At 33.3% G+C, this 23,237-nt stretch overlaps 4 protein-coding genes across 4 annotated transcripts; 3 read left to right on the top strand and 1 right to left on the bottom strand.

Annotated features, from left to right (window-relative positions):
* Nucleotides 1–12,518: 12,518 nt before the first annotated feature.
* On the top strand, nucleotides 12,519–14,323 carry LOC111677223 (DNA polymerase epsilon subunit 2). The gene is made up of 2 exons (XM_023438315.2): nucleotides 12,519–13,315; nucleotides 13,376–14,323. Exons 1-2 carry the CDS (start codon nucleotides 12,613–12,615, stop codon nucleotides 14,248–14,250), a joined length of 1,578 nt encoding a protein of 525 aa, XP_023294083.2. The 5' UTR covers nucleotides 12,519–12,612; the 3' UTR covers nucleotides 14,251–14,323.
* Nucleotides 14,324–14,720: 397 nt separating this feature from the next.
* LOC111677229 (39S ribosomal protein L52, mitochondrial) lies at nucleotides 14,721–15,477 on the top strand. The gene is made up of 3 exons (XM_023438320.2): nucleotides 14,721–14,911; nucleotides 14,982–15,127; nucleotides 15,200–15,477. Exons 1-3 carry the CDS (start codon nucleotides 14,863–14,865, stop codon nucleotides 15,386–15,388), a joined length of 384 nt encoding a protein of 127 aa, XP_023294088.2. The 5' UTR covers nucleotides 14,721–14,862; the 3' UTR covers nucleotides 15,389–15,477.
* A 392-nt stretch (nucleotides 15,478–15,869) lies between these two features.
* LOC111677210 (28S ribosomal protein S15, mitochondrial) lies at nucleotides 15,870–17,258 on the top strand. Its single transcript, XM_023438298.2, has 3 exons — nucleotides 15,870–16,156; nucleotides 16,210–16,343; nucleotides 16,399–17,258. Exons 1-3 carry the CDS (start codon nucleotides 15,942–15,944, stop codon nucleotides 16,893–16,895), a joined length of 846 nt encoding a protein of 281 aa, XP_023294066.2. The 5' UTR covers nucleotides 15,870–15,941; the 3' UTR covers nucleotides 16,896–17,258.
* Nucleotides 17,225–19,141, bottom strand: LOC111677209 (zinc finger Ran-binding domain-containing protein 2). The gene is made up of 3 exons (XM_023438297.2): nucleotides 18,875–19,141; nucleotides 18,354–18,622; nucleotides 17,225–18,291 (listed from the first exon to the last, which is right to left on the bottom strand). The coding sequence occupies exons 1-3, from the start codon at nucleotides 18,970–18,972 to the stop codon at nucleotides 17,426–17,428; spliced, it is 1,233 nt and encodes a 410-aa protein (XP_023294065.2). The 5' UTR covers nucleotides 18,973–19,141; the 3' UTR covers nucleotides 17,225–17,425.
* Nucleotides 19,142–23,237: the final 4,096 nt, after the last annotated feature.

The raw sequence follows: 23,237 nt of genomic DNA, 5'->3' as shown, positions 1-23,237 counted from the left end.
GGGATATACGAACTTAATAACATATTTCTAGGTTCAATATTATAGAAATTTCAAAAAGTACCTTTTGAAAAATGAAAAAGTACCAAAAAGTTCCCTTTCATGGGTCCTCACTTAATCCTGGCCATACATACTTAATTAAATGTTTCTAGGTTTAATATCGTAGAAATTGCAAAAAGTACCTTTTGAAAAACGAAAAAGTACCAATAAGTCCCCTTTTATGGGTCCTTACTTAATCCGGGCCATACATACATAATTTCATGTTTCTAGGTTTAATATCGTAGAAATTGCAAAAAGTACCTTTTGAAAAACGAAAAAGTACCAAAAAGTCCCCTTGTATGGGTCCTCACTTAATCCGGGCCATACATACTTAATTACATGTTTCTAGGTTCAATATTGTAGAAATTGCAAAAAGTACCTTTTGAAGAACGAAAAAGTACCAAAAAGTCCCCTTTTATGGGTCCTCACTTAATCCGGGCCATACATACTTAATTAAATGTTTCTAGGTTCAATAATGTAGAAATTGCAAAAAGTACCTTTTGAATAACGAAAAAGTACCAAAAAGTCCCCTTGTATGGGTCCTCACTTTATCCGGGCCATACATACTTAATTACATGTTTCTAGGTTCAATATTGTAGAAATTGCAAAAAGTACCTTTTGAATAACGAAAAAGTACCAAAAAGTCCCCTTTTATGGGTCCTCACTTAATCCGGGCCATACATACTTAATTAAATGTTTCTAGGTTCAATAATGTAGAAATTGCAAAAAGTACCTTTTGAACAACGAAAAAGTCCCCTTTTATGGGTCCTCACTTAATCCGGGCCATACATACTTAATTACATGTTTCTAAGTTCAATATTGTAGAAATTGCAAAAAGTACCTTTTGAAAAACGAAAAAGTACCAAAAACTCCCCTTGTTTGGGTCCTCACTTAATCCGGGCCATGCATACTTAATTTCATGTTTCTAGGTTCAATATTATAGAAATTTCAAAAAATACCTTTTGAAGAACGAAAAAGTACCAATAAACATGATTTTAATTTTTTTGTTGCTCCTCCAATAAAACCATGTACACAAAAAGTATGTGTGTATGGTTAAAGATCAAAAGGTTTACAAATATTTTTTTAAGAGTTTTTCTTATTTATCAGCGTGTTAAAAATGTTATTTTCAAACAAATATATATACATACATATGCAATTGCTGTAAGAGAGGGCGGTAAAGGAATTTGTGCGTATGTGTTGGCTGGTTTACCACAACCAAATTTCAAAACATTTCTATGAACTTGACAAAGCAACAACAACAACGGCAATAACACACATACAAAATTTACTCGTTTGCTTGGTCGCTTAAAAACATAGAAAACCCCAAAACGCCTAAAAACTGTGAAGGGTTCATTTAAAATAACGTTGTAAATGTTTATTTAGGAATTTTGAATGGCTGGCTGATTGTATACGCGCCTTTTTAGGCAAATTTCTACGCTTCACGAAATGTGGTGAGAATTTATATTCGAGGATTGTGTGACAATTGATAGAAGGATAGAAGGATGTATAACACATCAAATCCGAAAAAATACTCCTAGGACATTATCGGGGCTGTTGTGGGCTCCTTTTCATAAAAACGTATTTTTGTCCACTGATATTCATTCAGTTCCCTTTTTTGTGTGCTTCATAATAAGAAGCACACAACAGGCCCGATTGTGACCTAGTTGTATTTCTTCGGATTTGATGTAGTAAACATCCTCCTATCAACCTAATCTAACCTAAAGAGACTGATTTGGGCAAGGATGTCAATAGAAAATATAGAAAATGAGTGGCTGCCTTTGATTCTTGATCATCTGCAAGTTCTTTTTCTCCTAATGAATTGTGCCTATCATCAGACAGGCAGTCTTCGCAGAGAACATTTTAGAATGCCTGATGATTCTACGAATCAATCGAATCATGTTTTCCTCTATAAACTTATTGGGTTGGTGAACATCTTCGAACAGAATTTCAAAAATTTATCGAACGAAATCAGTTTCCTGCACGTAATTCCTTAGAATTTTCCAATCAGTGTTAGTCAGGAATATTATTTCCTGAATAACATCCCTTTTAACATACTTGGATCTAACTTTGACAAAAGCCTTACAGTGGCAGAGAAAATGCTCCAGTAAATGCTCACGATCAATTTTGTATAAATGTGCTCCACTCAGAATATTTATCATCATACTTACTTCAGACATGCTCATTTTGAGGAGATTTCTTGTATTATTCTCACCAGGGTCACCCCATGGGATCTTTGTGGTTCTACCCACCGTTTTATTATTCCAAGAGGGCTTATAAGATTCTCTCATCCATATTTACAATTCAGCTTTTGTTGCGTCGAATGGTTTTGAATTTGTCAGGTTAACTACATCGAGCTCACTTACCTTTAAAGCTGTTACATTCGGCCTTTCGCTGCCGACTACTCCCGAGTGGCCTGGTACCCATATGATGTAAACCTTACCTCTGGGAGAGTATTAAGTTAAATATCTCTTTCAATTCAATACGCTCTTAGATTTACTTCTATCATCTGATCTCGCCCTAATTGCCCTCTAGCTGTCGGTAAATATATTAAGGGTTGGGGCGCTATATTTATTCTAATCCAATTTACGCATTTCGTTATTATTCGCACTAGTGCCAGGAAGTTTGTTTTATGGTTAGGTAAACGGTGGTATATTTCTTTTTCTGGGTCTTTAATATAGAACCCCAGACCCACTTTATCCCCAACTTAGAACCATCCGTGATTCTTGCTGGTGTTTGCTCTAGTTTTCCGCTTGACCAAGACATTCTCCCTGGGGTCAGCGTTTCAAAGTTTCCCACATATTCTGTGTCTGTAAAGCGATCAGACACATTCTGATTAATATAGAACCCGAAGCCCACTTTATCCCCAACTTAGAACCATCCGTGATTCCTCCTGGTGTTTGCTCTAGTTTTCCGCTTGACCAAGACATTCTCCCTGGGGTCAGCGTTTCAAAGTTTCCCACATATTCTGTGTCTGTAATGCGATCAGGCACATTCTATGATTGCGTATAACCTTCCAAAGTACACATGGTACCACTTATACCGAAGCAGTATGTGCGCTGAACTACCTGTAGTTTGATATTACACTTTTAGTTTAAAGCAGTAGAGAAGATTTTTGAAGCATAAGCAAGAATTGGTCTAATTACACTTTTATAAAGCCAATTTGTCATAGTAGGACTAAGACCCCATTTCATTCCTATAGTTCTCCTACGGTCTTCGTTCGAGAATTGCACCTAAGTAATTAACTTTGTCTGTCACCGGTATCTTCTAGTACAGGAAGCAAGGTTCAATATACATAGAAATTTTTGTCTTTCTTGCGAAAAGACAGATTTCGGTCTTCGCCGGGTTAACATAGAGGCCTCTCGGTTGATCCCAGCTCCTCAGCTCTTCTACACAATTAATTTTGATCCTTTCCCTTTAAAAGTATTACGACATCGTCTGCGTAGCAGATAGGTCTAAGTCCTTTCTCAGTTAGGGTTCCTCAGCTCTTCTACACAATTAATTTTGATCCTTTCCCTTTAAATGTATTACGACATCGTCTACGTAGCAGTCCTTTCTCAGTTAGGGTTCTTGGGAGGCTATTAATCGTGGTAATCCAGAGTAAAGGTGACAAAATTTCACCCTATGGTATATCGCGAAATACCCTTTTCCTGATAGTTATATCGTACATCTCGCAGCAGTTGATCCAGTTACGGAGCACCCGGTCAATATAAAACTGGGGTAGGGATTGGATAAAAGTATCAGTGTGACAATTCTAAGCTTTTTAAATGACTTAAGTATCTAAGTACTTTGTATAATATAGAAGATAAATCCAAAATTGCTTATCGTAGCATATAGGAGCACGAGTTCCGAAGAAATTTAAATAGAAATAGTGTCTTTATGATTCGTCAACTTAATCTTCATTAAATTTTTCCGATAAAGCTTAGACAACATTTTTACATCACCTAGTTCATAGCGAATTGTTTTTGGTGGCCTTGACATTTAATCTCGATCTCAAAGTCTTAAAAACCGTGACAAGATCTGCTGGAAGAGGCCTTGGATTATTTAGAAAAATCACGAACTGAAACGTCATAAAGTTGCTTTTACACCCAATGTAGGTCACCCATTACTGACTCCAAGAGGCTTACTACATATTCCACTACACAGCCAACACCACTTTAATCAAAAGATTTAAAAACTAATCCAGAAAGAGAAGAAAAAGTAAGACTTTGATTATCATAAAAAAATTAAAAATCGTTTAAGAACTTTTTGCACAATCCCCGTCTCTTAGATCACTTAATGGTGTTGTCGTTTTTGAAATGACCTTTTCAATGGTTCACCAGCCAAACAAATAACACTTTATTTACATTGTTTCAATACTGGTATTTTAACAACAATCCACATCATCCCCTTCCCTCTTTTTCGGAGTTATTATCAAAAACAAAAGTTTTTGTGGTTCGTTGAAATTCCCACACATGGCCGTTATTTATTTTCACGCGCTTATAGAGAAAATATTTACATGGAAATTTTAATTGAGTATATACTCCAAAATGTATCTTTTTTAGGGAGGGTTTTTCTGACAAAGATAATCTTTATTCTTTGGGTTGATGTGGTTTAATATATGTTTTGTGTTTTTCAACAATCAGTTAAGTTAGTTATTATCTCAGTTTAACTGAGTATTATTGGCTAATTAAACCTAAGTTCTAAGTGAGAAAACACATTTAATAAAATCAAAACACAAACAATAAATCATCGGTTAAAGTCCGCTTAAATTTGTTTCGAGTTTAATCTAACAGCAAGTTAAACCTAGTTTAACTAAGTAGTAAGAAACCTGCCCTTAAACATTAATTACACAGACCTACAAATTACCAATTAAACTGTGTTGAATGCATTACATAAAACTATTACAATTTCTATATCACATCAAGTTTTAAAGATATTGTGTCCCTTAAATTTTCGCTTTTTTGAGGCCATTTTGGGACATCGTAACAATGATATAATAGAGGTTAAACCATGGCGAAACTAATAAGGTGAAGTCATTTCAACAGCTGATTGCTTTTTTGTCCATGGAAATTTAGCCCGAAGCTGTCAAACTCAATATAAAACAAGTATGAATTCATAGTCAGACATTGCCGACCATATGATACCCTACACCAGTCAGTATGTTAAAATTTTGATTTTTTTAATTTGTTTTATTGTGGAATATTTTTACTTATTGTTGACAAAAAAAGAGATTTTCTACAGGAGGGCTCATAGGGGAGGAGGGGTAATTATTGGCCTATCCTTATAAATTTAGGTAGATGAATTTACGTCTACTACAAAGTCATTTATGTGGATTTTAATCGTTTTATAAGTAATTATAAGTTGATTTTGACCTTCAAGTCTTTTTCTGAAGGGGAGTTTGTATGGGGGCTAGGGTCAAATGAGGCCCGATTACAATAAAAATTAGTATTGTCATTTATTGTTCTATAAAACTAATTTTTGCTGATTTTTGTTGACATTATAAAACATTTAACGTAGTTATGAGCCTAAAGGCCCGATTTGGGGGAGTATGGTTGTATGGGGGCTAGAGAATTGCGATCGTCCTTGAACCGAAAAAAGAGTATGTGCCAAATTTCATCAAATTATCTTGAAAATTGCGACCTGTAGCGTGCGCACAAGGTTTACATGGACACACAGACAGACAGACGGACATAGCTCAGAAGTGATTCTGAGGCGATTGGTATTTTTTAAGGAGGGTCTAGGATCAATATTTTTGGGTGTTACAAACTTCAGCACAAACGCATAATAACCCCCCCCCCCCACTATAGTGGTGTAGGGTATAAAAACTCACTCTCCAACCCGACGCTGTCAAACTACATACATATATAAAAAAATTTTATGAATTCGCCGCAAAATGAAATGACTTCACCTTGGTTAAACCTTTAATTTAAAGTCAACAGATTAGTTTTTCGGACAACAAGAACAATTTCCAATTCCCACACGATATATGAACTATTTTTTTTTTAATTTTAACACACATCTTAGGTCCGCCCTAATGTTATATATTCTTGCTAGTCACACTTTATTAAAATCATATATTTAGATAAAAATATATCATTAACATTTTAATTAAACTTTATAGACAAATGTTTGTAGGTACATAACATTACATTTAAATGATTTATAAGTTTATGCATGTACGTGTTGATGTCCTGTAGTGTCCTTAATTGCAACATGTTTCTCAAACTCTGACACTATAAACAAAACAAAATCCTCACATTCATAAAATATTTGTTTAATTATTCCAAATGCATACAGTTTTTATTTCCAATTCATAACAATTCACATTGACCTTTCGTTATACGAAACAACTGATGTCTAATTGTTCCCCACTGAGCACTTTCTCTACTTGTGTTCATTAATATGTTCGTTATGATTTTCTAGCAAACTGCGATAACATGTTTTATTTTGTGATTTACGCTAAATATTTAAGTGTTAAATTGGATGCTTTTGTTATGTAAGTAATTTTGTGAGTTTGAAACAGGGATTTGAGTGTTTTATTAAGGGCCAATCTTTAGGTGAAGGATTAGGGATTAAATTAAAATTAATCCCCCAAAATTGTTTTTGAGTTTTGTGTGGTACACTGAAAAGTTTAATGTTGTACTTAAAAACAAAGGGATAAACAATATATTAAATTTATTATTAAATTAACTAATCTGATTATTAATTGGCATTTGATTGCCAACTCTAAAACCCGCTCTAAATAGTACTTTTGGTACTGGTACATTTAAATACAGAAAACTTTGTATTCGCTCTGTTTTTGCCCTCTTTTTAATATTATTAGCCTGCGGATACTAGACGTCATTGTTTACATTCAATGAATTGGAAACTACAGATTCTCTTCGAACACCCCTGTCTCACTTGATCTTTATCATTCTATATTAGAACGAATTTTAGTACTTTTTTTACAGTTTGTCGAGATCAAAAGCGAATTCATATTTACTTGGTGCAGTTAAGCCGATTGTATCTCATTCATAGACCAAGAGCTCTTGATTGATTGCAACGGTTGTTTTCAATTCACAGCCTAGATTAAATGCTCCAGAGTTTATTGCAACTTCGTTTTAGTGGATTACTATGCAATACTAATCGCAAACAAACCAAGATCAAATTTGAGGTTACATATCTCGAAAAAGGGTGAACCTTCATTTTAAACTCGACAGATTAGACTTTCAGGTGCTGTAACAAATCTTAATAAATAGAGGTGTCTTCGCGCTATTATAATGTCTCAGATAGCAGAGCTTTTCAATTAGAAACCCATATTGTGGACTCAGGTTTTTCATTTTTCAAATTTTGTTGTCCTTTTCTTAAGATTCGCAGATTCCTTAATCAATCGGTGGAAACATCAGTACCAAATTAAACATCCATACTAATGGGACCCCTAATGTAATGTACACAAACCTTAACACACCAGAAAGGACACAAAATTGCAGCCTAGATTTCGGTGTTTGAAATTCAAATGCATACATATTGAACAAACACAAAGTTCTAATTAGTATGCATCGCACAGACTGGATTTTAACTGAATACGTGGCCTGATGATTAAAGCCGCCAATATTGTTTGTATGTTTATTTTGAAAATAACCAGAAGAAGAGAATTTCTGTAATCAGCCGACAGCTCGAGTAATTAAATTCGCATTGATAAGTGTATTTTGAACACTAGGAATACACTAGTTATCCGCTAAGGTACAAACAAAAGATAAACTAAACGATTTGAACTACACATTTTGTTTTAAAGGATTAATTAAAATCTCATATTAAATTTTTTATTATTATATGTGCCATATACACATATGATGGACATCAATAGAATTCTCATGTCATAAAAGAACCTTTGTAATTAGTTACAGGGACATTAAATTACAAATCACACTAACTAACTAACTTACTAACTAACTAACTAACTAACTAACTAACTAACTAACTAACTAACGAACTAACTTACTAACTATCCCCCATTTTCATCAATATATTAATCGCTTATTTTAGGTTTATTACGCAAATTTTCCATACAAAATTCCTACAATAAACCATAAATAACTTTATTAATACCATGTTTCCACGATCAGTTGAATTATTTAATTCGACCTCTGAATGATGATAGCCAATTAACCCATATCTACGACACATTAGTAATACGTTTTGACAGTTCTTCGCCATATTTTTTTTCATAATTTTGTAATTTTTTGGAATATTAGTATTTGTGTATGATACATTATTTTAATAAATTAAGTTATATATTTTCTATTTTTGCATATTTTATACCCTACACCACTATAGTGGGGAGGGTGTTATACGTTTGTGCTGATGTTTGTAACATACAAAAATATTGGTCCAATACCCACCTTAAAGTATACCGATCGATTCAGAATCATTTTCTGAGTCGATTAAGACATGTCCGACCGTCCGTCCGTCTGTCCGGCTGGCTGGCTGTCCATGTAAACCTTGTGCCCAAGGTACAGAGCGCAATTTTCAAGATAATTTGATGAAATTTGGACCAAGCATGTTTTTTGGCACAGGGATGAAGCCTATTGAAAATGGTTGAAATCGGTCCATTATTTCACCTAGCCCCCATTCAAGTGTACCTCCCGATTTTTTTATGCCATAATTACGTCAAATATTCTATTATCTCTCTAAAAATTGGTACAAATAAGTTTTATATAAGTATAAATGACACTGCAGATTTTTGTAAGGATTGGCCCTTATTTGACCCTAGCCCCCATACAAACCCTCCTTCAAAAAATGTCTTAAACGTCTAAAATTGACTTGTAACCATTTGTATCGCAATGAAACTCAACAAAACTAACTGTTATTAAAAAACATATCCTTTTCCAAAATTTACCGAGGATCGGCCCAATTTGACCTATATAAAGCCTCATTTAGAAATTTTAGTTTTTTTATCAATAAATTGCTTAAATATTTTTGAAAAATATTCAACATAAAAGTTTTTTTATAAAAAGTATAAATGTAGGGTATTATATGGTCGGCCATGCCCAACTATACTTTCCTACTTGTTTGTAATTTTATTTTTTATTTGTATCCAACCAATGGAAACAAACAGCTGACTTTTATAAATACTCGATAAAAATTAGAGCAGGGCAGAGAAAGTGTTCCTCTTCGTTTCCTCTTCGTCCTCACTTTGACATCTCCTGCAATAGTCATTGTATGGAAGATTTAGTCTTCATGTATGCGTACCTATAATACAGTGCCCTGTTAACAGTGAATCTATTGTCCGAAAGGAGCGTGGGAGAGCAGTAATCTAAATTATTGGGGATGTTAGTCATACTCCCCATGATAGCAGAATGAACATGTCGGTTTAGCTTCTATATTCCGGCAGCATAAAGTCTGAGTTCCGAGTTTAAAACCAGTTATAATTAGTGCAGAAGCTCGCATTATTCCTTCAGTATGATTGCAGTAGGTGGATTTTTCCAAAGTTTTCCACCAGACAAGCGCTCCATACATCGGAATAGGCTTTATAAACATGTCGAAGATCCATTTTGCAGTCTTGAAACTAATTCCCCGGTTCTTACCAATGGCCTTCCTACATGCGTACAACGCGATAGATGCCTCAGAGGCCCTCGCTTTGATGTTCATATTCCATAGTAGTTTATAATCAAGAATGATACCTAAGTATTTTGCACTGTCAGAGAGTTTAAGCTCTTCGCCAATCAGGCGAGGATGAGGAAAGAAAGGAATCTTGTATCTATTTGATTACAGAACAAGTTCGGTTTTCCCAGGATTGACACTGAGACCACTGTTGTAGCTACATCAACTCAGTCGGCTCAGTGATTGTTGCAGACATTGTGAGATGGTGGTTAGATGTTTGCCAGAGACAGCAACCGCTACGTCATTCGCATATGCAATGGTATTGCCCTTTATAGAATCGAGTTCCATGAGTAATGAGTGGATGGAAATATTCCATAGGAGAGGTGATAAGACTCTTCATTGTGGAGTGCATTCCCATGGTAGAAATTTGACTCTATTAGTCAAAAGCCTACTAATAAGTTGGGAGATCAGCTGGGTAACACCCATCCTTGCCAGTTTCGTATTTTTTTTTTGGTCTTTCGTCGCAAATAAACTCTTTGTAATCGAGAATGAAGACAGTCGTCACTTTAGTGTCCCATTTGTAAGCGAGAGCGGAGGCAATCGTCTCTTTACTATCTCTTTGTAGGGTGTAGAGTGACGATTGACTTCCTCGTAGGACAAGCCCATGTTAAAATGGTCGGTCACCTGGGTAATCAGGTGGCTAGGGGCTACCACAAGTGCTAGGTTAAGTGGTCAGTTCGGGACTGTCCCGTCGAACTGCTGGGTGGTTATATGTAATCGAATAATACCTTTTGACACAATTGTTTGTCAATGAATTTTGTGATTTATTCTTGTAAATAGGTCATGTATGTCATTTATGTTCAAAATTTCTCATAATTTATTAATGATGTTTGTTCTTCATATCCAACGATTCCCATATTGGTATTCATTGCTTTAAATGATTAAACACTGATGTAAAATTGGATTACGTTGAATGTCAATTGGAATTGGAAACATAGATTGATTAGTGACCACATAGCTGAGGTATTGAGTTTAATTTAACACTTTCGATTTTAGTACATAAAATGATTTAATGACGATTTAATGTGAAAAGGTGATTTTAATAGAGATTTATAATTGTGAGATATATTTCACACTTATATACATATGTGTAAACATCAAAGCTATTAATTTAAAATCCCTTCTAACTAAGAGAATTTTAAAACAAAAAATTCTTTAAGTTTGAATTATTTGCGTGATAAATAAATTTTGTGTTTGCACAACATATTCACGTAGGATTAAATACTGATATTATTATTTAGTAATGAGTTATTTATGATTAAGTACTTTTTAAAAGTGAAAGCTATGACTATTAATAGGTATTACATTTATATTTTGTGTTCATTTACAAGGAGTTAACACAAGCCAGAACGAGTTTAAGAAATAATCGCGATGATGCGAGAGTTGTTCCCCAACTCAGACCTGAATTACGACTCTTGTTTAAATTTTTAATATTTTTCTTTCATTGTTGGTGAAATTTATTTTATATTAGTATATTTTTATTCTATACAAAACAAAATAAAACAATGATCAGCTGCGGACGCGTCAAAAGTTGTATATTGCTAAGCTTTTCGCGGCAGACGAGTTACAAATAGGGTTCTATAAATCGACTTTCGAACAATCGCCTTTTTTGTAAAAAAAGTCGAAGTCGACTATATTGTTCGAAAAAAGTCGATAACTCGACTATCGTCTTTGGAAAAGGTCGAAAAGTTGACTTTGGAAATAAAAACTGGAATGTCCAAATAAGTCAAAAAGTCGGAAAAAGTCAAAAAATCGAAAAGTCGAAAAAATTAAAAAATCGAAAAAAGTCAAAAAGTCGGAAAAAGTCAAAAATAGTCAAAAAGTCGGCAAAAGTCGAAAATAGTCTAAAAATCGGAAAAAAATTGAAAAATCGAAAAAAGTCAGAAATAGTTAAAAAGTTGGAAATAGTCGAAAAGTCAAAAGTCGAAAATAGTCGAAAAATCGGAAAAAGTCAGAAATAGTTAAAAAGTCGGAAATAGTCGAAAAGTCAAAAGTCGAAAATAGTCAAAAAGTCGGAAAAAGTCAAAAATAGGTTAAAAGTCGGAAAAAGTTAAAATGTCTAAAATAGTTGAAAAGTCGAAAAAAGACAAAAATAGTCGAGTAGTCGAAAATACTTGAAAAGTCGGAAAAAGTCGAAAATAGTCAAAAAGTCGGAAAAGGTCAAAAATAGTCGAAAAGTCGAAAATAGTCAAAAAGTCGAAAATAGTCGAAAAAAGTCAGAAAAAGTCAAAAAAAAGTCGGAAAGTAAAAAATAGTCGAAAAGTCGACTAATTACAAAATACTAAAATTCGACTTTTAACTAACTGAAAAAAGTCGAAAAGTTGAAAAATCGACTTTGCATAAAATAAAAAAAGTTGAAAAGTCGACTTTTATCTAAATGCAAAAAGTCGACTTTTACCCAAATGACCCAAATGAGAAAATCGAAAAGTCGACTTTTCGTTTCAACTATAGAATCCTAATTACATACACTATTTCAACATTGTGTTGCCGAGCACAACCCCTATTGGTTACTTCCACCTTCGTTCCCACGACAATTGGATCTTCGCTCCGGAACGAACCGAGTCATACTCGCCAAAGATTGTCAACCCAGCGACAGCGACTGTATCATCGGCCACAGTCGAGCTGTTACAACAACAACTTCCACCTTTATTAACAATAAATTAATTTTTACACTGGGAAACTTTTGTTAAGAAAATTTTTATTTTGTGTGCGAAAGAAAGATATTTCTTTCTCTTTCTCTAAGACACAAAAATCAAAAGTTTCCCAAAAAAGTTTCAAATCTTTTTCCTAAATATTTCCTCGATCAATACTCGTGTTGGCAATCTGGCAACACGTATATTGCAAAAGTGGCGCAATTTTTTGACACTAATCAGAAAATTTTAATTTTGTTTACATCTTTTGTTTGTTGTTTTTTGCAAACATTTTTTACCACAAATTTAACAAATACCGAAAACAATGGACGACTTGGCAAAATTAAAAAAGAAAATAACAAATTCCTTTAAAATAAGTGGATTTCTAATAAGATCCGAGAATAGTGTATTCCTGGCGGAACAATTGCTGCCATTCGAAGAGGATGAACGTGACAAATGGTTGACGATAATCACTGAAAATCTACAAAGCCAACGTTTAAAATCTGCTCATGTAGAGAGAGCAGCTTTGGAAAAAGCCATCAATGAAATAAATCGTGTAGGTCTGGATGAAGGTGAAGCGGTATTTTCAGTGATAAATGCATTTGATGTTCCCCGATATGTTTACAATAAAATGAACAAAAAATTTGAACTGGATCAGGGACAAAGATGTATTTTGGCAAAGCCTTCTTTAAAGTCTGGACAACTGAGACAGCGTTATGAAATGTTATTGCAAAAAACTTTGAGACATGAGTTGTTTGCACCAGCAGTTATTGAAAATGGAGTTACCTCAGAATCGAGAGCAAAGAAATTTAAACTGTTGTATTGTGAAAACCTATTAGCCAACTCTTCGGTTGAGGAGGCAGTCGTTTTAGGTTTGTTAACCCAATTGAAGGAGGGAAAATTCTATATAGAAGATCCTACGGGTTGTGTCGAATTGGATTTAAGTGCGGCTAGATTTCATGCAGGCTTCTTCTGTGAGGGATGCTTTGTTTTAGCTGAAGGTTGCTATAATGGAGGAGTTTTAAAAGGTAGGCATATTGATTATTAAAGTTCAAGATTTTATATTATTAACTATAAATTATTATTAGTTGATGGTTTGGGATTTCCTCCTGCTGAACCTGCAGCCAGTAGTCGAGCTTTCTTTGGCACTCAAAATAGTTGGGGAGGAGAATCTACTAAATTACTAAAATACTCTACTCGGCTACAGGAATTAGAGAGAACCAATACAGAAGCTACTATAGTTTTTCTCTCAGATGTCCGATTAGATGTACCGGTAGTTATGGAAAAACTACGTATGTTATTTGTGGGTTATGACTCTTGCCCTCCAGTAGCTATAGTGCTCATGGGACCATTTGCGGCCAGCGAAAGACAACATCATGCCTTAAAGCAACATCTCAATGCCTTGGGTGCCCTGGCAAATGGCTGTGAACAACTTAAAAAACAAACCGAACTTATACTCATACCTTCTTGTGAGGATCCTGCTGCGCCCAATATTTTTCCTCGTTCACCTATACCAAATACCTTAGCGGCCGGTTTGCTTAAGGTTTGGCCTCGCACACGTTTGGCGACCAATCCGTGTCGTCTGCAATATTGCACACAACAAATTGTCGTTTGTCGTCTCGATTTGATGGCGAAATTTTGTCGTAATACTTTACATTTCCCCCCAGATACGTCCAAGATTGAACAACACTTTGCGCGTACCCTTATATGTCAGGGTCACTTAACACCAATTCACCCTATAGCCATGCCAGTGCATTGGGATTATGATGCCGCATTGTGGCTATATCCGTTGCCGGATTTAATAGTTATTGGTGATTCGTGTCAAAGTTTTTCGACATCACAACACGGTTGTACGGTATTGAATACCGGTTCATTTGTCAAATCGAAATTTGCCTTTAAAGTTTATATACCATCGACAAAGACCATTGAAGATTCGGAAATACCTGATGAAATGGAGGAATAATGTTTTAAGTTATTGTTTGTTTATTTTTAGTATAAATAATGTTTTTAAATTTTCAAATAAAAATATTTTTAAAAATGTTCCTGCCATTTGTTTTTTAAATTCAGGGTTATTTTGTAAAAAAATTAGTTTCAATTTAAATAACTATCCCATCCTTGGACTTATCCAGGGCCCACTTAGAAAGGTGACTGCATCACTACAATACTTCATTATGTCATGGACTTATCTTTCATATTTATTTTTATAAACATTTTTAAAATTTTAGTAATAATTTAATTTCAAATTTAAATTGTTAAAATTATTTTGTATTTTTTTTTTGTGAATAATTAGTTTTTATAAAATTTAAATTTTTGTTTAATTATGAAATAAAATTTAAAAAATAGTTAAAGAAAAATTTTAAGTTTAACATATAAATTTTGTTTAAATTATGAAATTACAATTAAAAAACTAACATGAATCCGCATCTGACTATTAAGGAGACTGACGCCGTCAGTTCAACATTTGCTAGCTTAGATGTTTAAACATTTGCTATAAAAGTTAATAAGAGGTTAATATTTTAGTAATTTTGTAAATAAAGTTATTTTAAAGAGTTTTTAATTAAAAAATACTTGGAAGATGTTGAAAATTACCAAAACCTCCACACAATTAATTAAAAGCACTATGGGTAAATGAAAAACTGTTAATAAAAAACGCCACATTAAGAAACTGCTAACATTTTTAAAATCAAATTGTAGCTAGAAATATCTCGTGCACAGCTAGACTGGCACTAGATCAAAAGTGGCGTGAAGAACAGGGCTTGCCCGAAAATCCCAATGAGTTTGGACCTTTAACCAATTTACCCGATTATACTTTCTTGGATGGTCGTCCCACACCCTTAGGCGTGAGTATTTACCATAAGAATCTACTTTAAAATTTTAAATATACAAACAAAAACATTTTTATCTCTTTTTAGTCAAATCAAAGGAAACGTTTAATTAAACAGCAGGAAATCGCTGCAAAAATTGTCACCATGAACAAGGAATTAGATATGGCCAAACAACGTTATAAACAATTGCAGGAACAGCAAGCTGCCGAAAGACAAAAGGTTATGCAAGCAAAATTGAAACCCAAAGGCAAATATTTATTGGAACAGAAGAAGTAAAGTCGCTAATCTCTGTGAGATATTAGAAAAATTCTGTTAGGTCATTAAATGTTACAAAATTTATTAAAAAATTCATATATAAAAAGTAATTTTGAGTTTTTATTTTATGAAATAGTATAAAAATCTTTGTTTACATTTTGCTGCATTCACTTGAAATTATTAACACAAATTACAGCATTATTCGACAGCTGCCGGTTGATGGGAAGTGATGCCTACTTGTCATAAATATGTAGACATATATAAAAATTTATATAGATATAATCTATCTATATAAATATAATTTTATTTATTACAATAATTTAAAAATTGTATAAAAATGTTTATTTTATAAAAAAATTTAAACCATTTCATTTTATATATTTTTTTTATTTTAGTCATTTGTTTACCTTTTTTCCATTAATTTTATTTACGTTTGGCATCACTCTTTTTTATAGCACCACAAACAGCTGTTTGTGACATAACCTCTTTTTGCACATAATTTTATTATTTTTCATTACCCCTGTGCAAAGCAGCGTAATAATTTCATTTAATTTTAAATAAATATTTTAATAAAATGAACATAACACCTTTATTACGTACCGGCACATTAATTGCAAATCGACAATTGGTGCGTCAATATGCCTTTAAGTCAGATTTAAAAATAAAATGGGTAAGACCCGAAAAGATACAATCTATTGATCCAGCCAAAAGTGGTGATTGCAGCAAACTGCCAGCAGTTAATGGTCAGACACTAATGAAAGGTTTTGACAAATCAAAGGAATTGGAAACGTAAGTTGCTCTTTATGTATGATAGACAAGACTAAAATTTTTACTTCTTTTAGAGCTGATGCCATGGTACGTTCCTTATTTGAATTAGGTAATAATCCTAATTATCTTACCACCAACTTCTATCGTGAGCAGATGATTAAGGAAGTGCAAAGACATCCTTTAGATTTTGGCTCCATGGAAGCGAGATGTAAGTTCTACCATTCTATTCAAACTTAAAGTTTGTTTTAATAAATTAATTTTAGTGGCCCGAATGACTGCTACCATTAGACGTTATCAAGAGTATATGCAGGAACATCCCCGCGACAAAAAACGCAAAGTACAACTTAAGGAATTAATCGAGAAACGCAAGAAGTTCCTTAAGTATCTAAGACGTTGGGATTACAGACGTTTTGAGTGGATTTTAGAAAAATTAGATTTAGTCTACAAACCACCACCAGTAGAATTCCACTGGATTACCCGTAAAGAATCCTTACAAAAACTGACCGACATACATTGCGAGCAATTGAAACAGGAAAGGTTGAATGAGTATCGTAAGACATTGGAAGAGCAACAGATACCATTTTTGGAAGATGCCATTAAAAAAATGGAATTTATACGCCAGGAACAAATTGATTTGGATATACCAGTGACTGTTACCAAGGAAGAGATAGAAGAGCACAAAAAACAATTGGAAGAATTGAAACTCTTTAGGGAGGAAACGAAAGCAGCAGCGAAGAAGGATGAACTAATAAAATATTAATTAATTATTGCTGTTAATAGTAAATGTTATATAGAAATTAAAACAAAATAATTTGAATTTATAATTCTTTTTTCCGCACTTCGATGCTCCGTCACTAAAATTATAACTTTAAAAACAAATCTAGAATCGTTATGCAGATTACACACAAATCTAGAATCGTTATGCAGATTAACATGAAAATGCTCCTTATTACTCCGTTTTTATTGGAATACCTTTCTTCGCTCTGGGGGAATCGTAAGGACTAAGTAAAAAACATAAATTTATCAAATTCAACATTAGATAATAAATTACGATCACCTAACAAACGATTAAATAAAACAACTTTGAAATTTTCTTACAAAGCTTTAAGAAAAGCTCATTTCATTATTTGTCTTTGCTTGCTTTTAAATCGTTTTCTGGTTTTTTGGAATAAAGTGTGTGTGGACATCATTATCATCTTACTATATATATATAAAAACAAGTGCATTGTTTAAAAATAATTTTCATAATTTTCTACTTTTCAACATCACTGGTTAGCATCGTCACTACGATCAACGTCTACGTTTGGGTGTCACCGAGCGGGAGCGTGTTGTTCTCTTGCGATGCGATGAACGCGGCGAACGTGAGCGTTTCCGCAAAGAGCTGGAATTCCGATTGCGCTTAGTAGAGGAGGGCGATAGAGAGCTGTGATGGGAACTACGCGATTTGGAGCGAGATTTTGAAGAATATCCGCGATGTCGTTCAGTAGTGGACAACTTTAATTTTTCATGAGATCGTTTTTTTGTATTACCATCACGGGAGGAGGATCTTTGTCGTTTCGATGCTGACCTTGTGCGACTACGACTGCGAGAACGTGAAGACGAACGTTTTTTTGAACGAATACGTTCGCGTGATTTTGAGTGCTGTGAAGATGATGATGTGGAGGAAGAGGAAGACGACGAAGATGATGACGATGAAGAGGATGACGTTGATGAGGTAGATCTAGAAGAGGATGAGCCTCGGGAGGATGAATATGATTGACGTCTTCTAACATCTGAACGAGTTTTTGATCTTGACCGTCTATTATTGGATTTATCTTTTTCATTTGACGATTTGTTTAAAATTTCCTTTGAATTATTTTCCCCAGCTTTGGAATTTTCTGATTTAACAGATGGCAAAACCTCCTCATCATCACTAAATAGATTGTATTTAGCTAAATCGTCATCATCTCCATCTTCTTCCTCTTCTTCGTCATCTTCGTCTGCCTCATCAACATTGGATTTTTCTTTATTTGCATTATTTTTAATTCGAATTTCATCATTATTATAAGAACTCTTTCTACGCTTCTTTAAGCGGCCAAACTCATCATACTCACTGTCTGATTCTTCCCTTTCTTTATATTCCACCACACCGCGATCGTTGTATCCACCTCCAAAACCTTCAAAATAATTATGAGTAGCTATCACAAGTTCCAACAACAATTTTTCTACAACTACTCACCTGTTCTCTCCTCAACATCACAAAACTTGGGAGCATTACACATATTACAGGTGGAACGACGGGCCCAATTAACATTGGCACATTTATTGCATTGCCAATCTTCGGCACTAAAAAGACCGCGTGATTTCTCCGCTGCAGCTTTGCCGATTTCCGTGCCCAATTTCTTTTTATTCGAACCACTGCTACCCACACTACTACTGCGTTCCAAGCTGCGATCACGTTGGCATTTGTTACACTGCTGACGTCGAGCGAAATTCGAATGACGACAGCTAAATATGTAAAAAGATTATACACAAAAATACACATTGGCCGGATATGCCCGACAACGACCCCACAATTACGTTTAGGGGTTAATAGTGTAAGCGCAAGGCATTCACCAAAAAGAAACGGGATTAAGTAAAAAAATACATATTAGTGATTTTTCTTCATGTTTAGATTTTATAAATAAATTAATATGTATGTATATTTATTATTGGTTGTGGATTGATAAGCGTCCAAAGCACACGATGCTTTACACTCACGTTACATCGCTACAAATCCAATCACCACTATTAACTCCACCGGTACCAACGCCATCACGACTGCTACCACCGCACACGTCCGATAAGCTGGAAGACATATTCTTCTTTGTTTCCACACAAAAAATGTCCTTTTTTCTGAATATTCTTTAAATAACTTTGTTTTTATTTAGATTAAATGTCCTTTTTAGTTTTTTATTATTACTGCTGCAAAATTTTATCGAATTTTTTTCGCAGCATTTTTGCGTCAAGTAGTCAAAGACCTGCGCTGGCAAATATCAACGTCAACGGCGGCAGATACTATGATCTTCGACGGCAACTTAAATCGACTATAAGCCGGTTAAGTTTCAAAAATAGTTTTTTTATTATAATAAAAGGTCATGAGAAAAAAATATTAAACAATTGTAATAAATATAGTTTTATCCCAGCAAAAACTTGATGATAACTTGTACTACATATCTTCTGCATTACTTTTAAGTATTATTTTGCATTTGTTAGTGAGCAACTGTATTTCCACACATAGAAAGAAAATAGTTTTTCGGCGTGAAAACAATTATGTAACAAAACAACTTTTTTAACTCCCTATTTGTAAGCGAGCGTAAGTACCTACTTGCCTTTATAGTTGATGTAAATGAATATGTTGTGAATAGCTGATTTTAATTTTTTTTAAATTTTTTTATTTTTCAAGTTTTTGCTGGGTTGCTATCCAATTTAATTTATATAAATCGCAAAAAATGTATTTTAGAATAAACTAGAATTAACTAAGGGTTACCGATTCCGTTATGTTACTGTTACCTTTTTAAGTCTACATAAGCTACACATCAAATTTTAGACAAAAATTACGTAACCCCTAAAAAAATCTACATAATATATCTTTAAAAGATTTAGCAATTGTTTAGAGAAGTTTTTAGTGTAAATTTAAGAAGGTTTAAGCTTTTAAACGATGGAATAAAAAAGCAATTAGATATTTAGCAAAATTCAATTTAGTTTAAAGAAATATTTTAATCGATATCTGTTATGAGCCTCTTTCTTGATCTGGTGTACTTCGATGCCGCCTCGTCTAGCCCAAACTTTCGGCGTGGGAACCCAACCCGCATCTACAGTACCAAGAGACTGTACCAATAAGAAATACAAGAAAAACAATATAAACAAAACAAAATCCCTAACGAATACCTAACATAAAAAAACTAGTCTCACTAACCCAGAACATCAAACAATTTCACTGTGGATTAGATGTTAAGTCCACATACGTTGCCCTCCCTACCATAGTCATTTCATCCTTGAATGACCCCTACAATAACCAATCCAATAACTTACTAACTCATCACATTCATTTCATCTTCGGCCCACTGTACCTGAAATTATATCATTAGCCACACATATTTATACAAATTCTATTTCACATAACATTTATTGAATAAAACACTTAACCTAAACATAAATAAAACTTAAACATAAATACAAAAATCAAAATGTTTCTCACTATAATCAACTAAAAAAAAAAAAGGTCTTATAGATATTCTTTAAAAGTTAAAATGTCAGTTACTTTTGTAAAAATTATGTTCTGTACGCGTTTCCTTTTAAAATACTAAAATATCAAAACCTTTGGGTTAATTCGAACGGTCTTTTGACCAGATATTAACGTTTAAACAAATCGTATTACGATATTCGCAATGTTTTCTTTAAAATCTTTTTATAAATCTTTCTTATTGATTTTTTTTTTATAAATCACATGCCATTAGAGACAGTGAAAAATAATCATAATAAATATTTAGTATTCTCTTTAATGGAAACTGTAATAGTATTATGACTTTTCAAAATAAAAGATTAATAACTAAAAAAATACTAATTAATAATTGAAATTAAACTTATTCTAACAGGAAATACAATTTAAACAATGTCACTAACTTATTTTACACAATACAAAAAAAAATACACAATTTGCCTACACAAGGATTACTAAAAGGTGAATTTTGAAGAGTTAAAATTTCCTCTTATTTCTTCTATTTTATTCACTTTACTCTGTTTTATGTCCCTAAAGGAGCTCCCTGAAAGACACCTAAGAGCCTAGTGTTGAGCATTAATTATCTTCTTTGTTTGTTACTTTATATTATACTCTTTTAGTTCTATCCTTTTACAATACACTTCACTGACAAAAAAACTATAATCCTTAAAAGCTAACTTATCATATCACAAACAAATTTTGTACTAAATCTACCCTACTTAACACTACCCTAATGCCTTTTTTCTTTATACAGTCAATGTTTTGGGATTTTTTTTTTGTGTGGATCCTAATTTCAGGTTCTTGTCCTGGTTTAATGGTTCTAATCAAGGGTTCTCTACGACCCACTTTGTGGAATAGATCCTAGTACAAATTTCCCTCCGTAGATGGCGTATTCATTTTTTTTATATTTACAGGGTCAACAATAATCAGGAAGTTTTATATGAACATTATTACCTTCGGTTTAATTCTTTTAAATTTAAATATTTTTATTCTTATTGGCCCGTAGCAGGATGTTTGGGGAATTCTCGTCGTATTGGTGACGTTTTCACTTTATTGTGTGGCTTCCTAATCCTCTCTGGCACAAATCTATTATAAAAATTTACCTATTTAAATAAATTTGTATTTCCCAGCGTATTCTTCAATTTATACTCACAAATTTCCTCATCAAATTTTAAATTTTAAATAACTAAACACATTCAGGTTCTTCCTATTTTTTAAAATCACTGTTCACTATTCCTTAAATTTTATATTTTCTTAGTTTAACTTTCAATGTTACGTTAGCAAGTTTATCTTGTAGACTGTGCATTAAAAAAAACTTATCATGTCTATTACCTATGTTTTTCCTTAAAATTTAAAACACGAAAAGTAACAGAAAAACATACAAACAAATATCATAATAAAAAAAACATAACATGATTTTATAATATAGTGGATATTGACACAGTTTGGGTCAATGTACCTATAGCCTTGGCCTTGAAAATTTGTCCTCTATTTAAGAGATAAGTTTCGTTGTTTTTGTAATGTTCATATTTCTCTTCCTTCTCTTATGTATCTTTTGGTAACCCTACCTTCGTAATCATTATTATTATATACGACCCACCCTGTCGTTGATCTCGTCTCACATTTTGACGTTTTAACAATAACAAACATTTAACATAAGATCAAAACAAACAACAAGAATCACATTAACCACATAAAACAAAATTTTAATCAAAATAATACAAATTTAAACAAAAATTACAAAGAATAAATACAATAACTATAACAAATACTAGTGCTTCTAAAAAAATTAAAACGCGACAGCCCAAGATGACAACACACAATCAACAAACAATGTAAACAGAAAATTTTCTGTTCATGGAGCCCATCAACCTCAACAAAACTCTGGCGTATCAAGACCTGTTGCCGAGACGACAGTGTGAGGTAGGTTTAAAAAATTTTTTTTTTTGCTACACATATGTCTTTCAGCGCCCAACGTAGGCTACACCCACGAAACTACATTGAAAGAGTTAGCCGGGCAATCCACCACGAATGTTTAACCTAGGAATGTATCTCAATTTACTGTCTTGTATGAATATGAGTAGGCCTTCTAATTTTCACTGGTACCATTTTAGTCACAAAGGACCTTAAACACTGGACGAAGAACAATTTTTGTATAATCAAGGAAGAAATAATTAATACATCAATGACAAAACACAAATCTTAACCTAATATTGCACACATAAATATTGCACTCGTAAGTAAAAATTTGATTATTTGTCACTAATATATTGCACATTTGATCCTTATAAACTATATTGCACTTTATTATGTTCATTGTTTAATATCCTTTGCGTGGAAAATACCTAATGGTGTACCTGTTAAGGTTTCCAATTCATACATATTGTTTCCTATCACTTTCACAATCCTACATTTAGTAAATTTTCTACAAAATTTAGCGTTAATGTTGTTCTTAAAGTTGCTAAGTAGAAAATTTCTTTTGTAAACTTCCTGTCCAGGAACAAATTTAACTATTCTCGCCCCACGGTTATATCTTAAAGCACTTTTCTTATATGCATTATCCAGGTTCTCTTTCATTTTGTCTCTTATTAGTTTTATCCTATCAGAGTTTTCAATTATGGTTTCATTATCGTCCAAAGCTTTCAATTGTCTTGCTAACTTGTAGTCCGAACCGCAAGTGAACATATTTTGTCCAAACAACGCGAAGAATGGACTACAACCTGTTGCAGAATGCCAAGATGTGCGCAAAGACAACTCAATATCCGGTAAGTTAATATCCCATTCCCTGTGATCATTTTCCATATATGCTCTGATGGCAGACAAAACACTCTGATTTACTCTCTCAGAAGCGTTTGATTGTGG

This window comes from Lucilia cuprina, chromosome 6 (assembly GCF_022045245.1).
Source record: "Lucilia cuprina isolate Lc7/37 chromosome 6, ASM2204524v1, whole genome shotgun sequence".
Lineage (NCBI taxonomy): Eukaryota > Metazoa > Arthropoda > Insecta > Diptera > Calliphoridae > Lucilia > Lucilia cuprina.
This window is presented reverse-complemented; position numbering and strand designations above follow the sequence as displayed.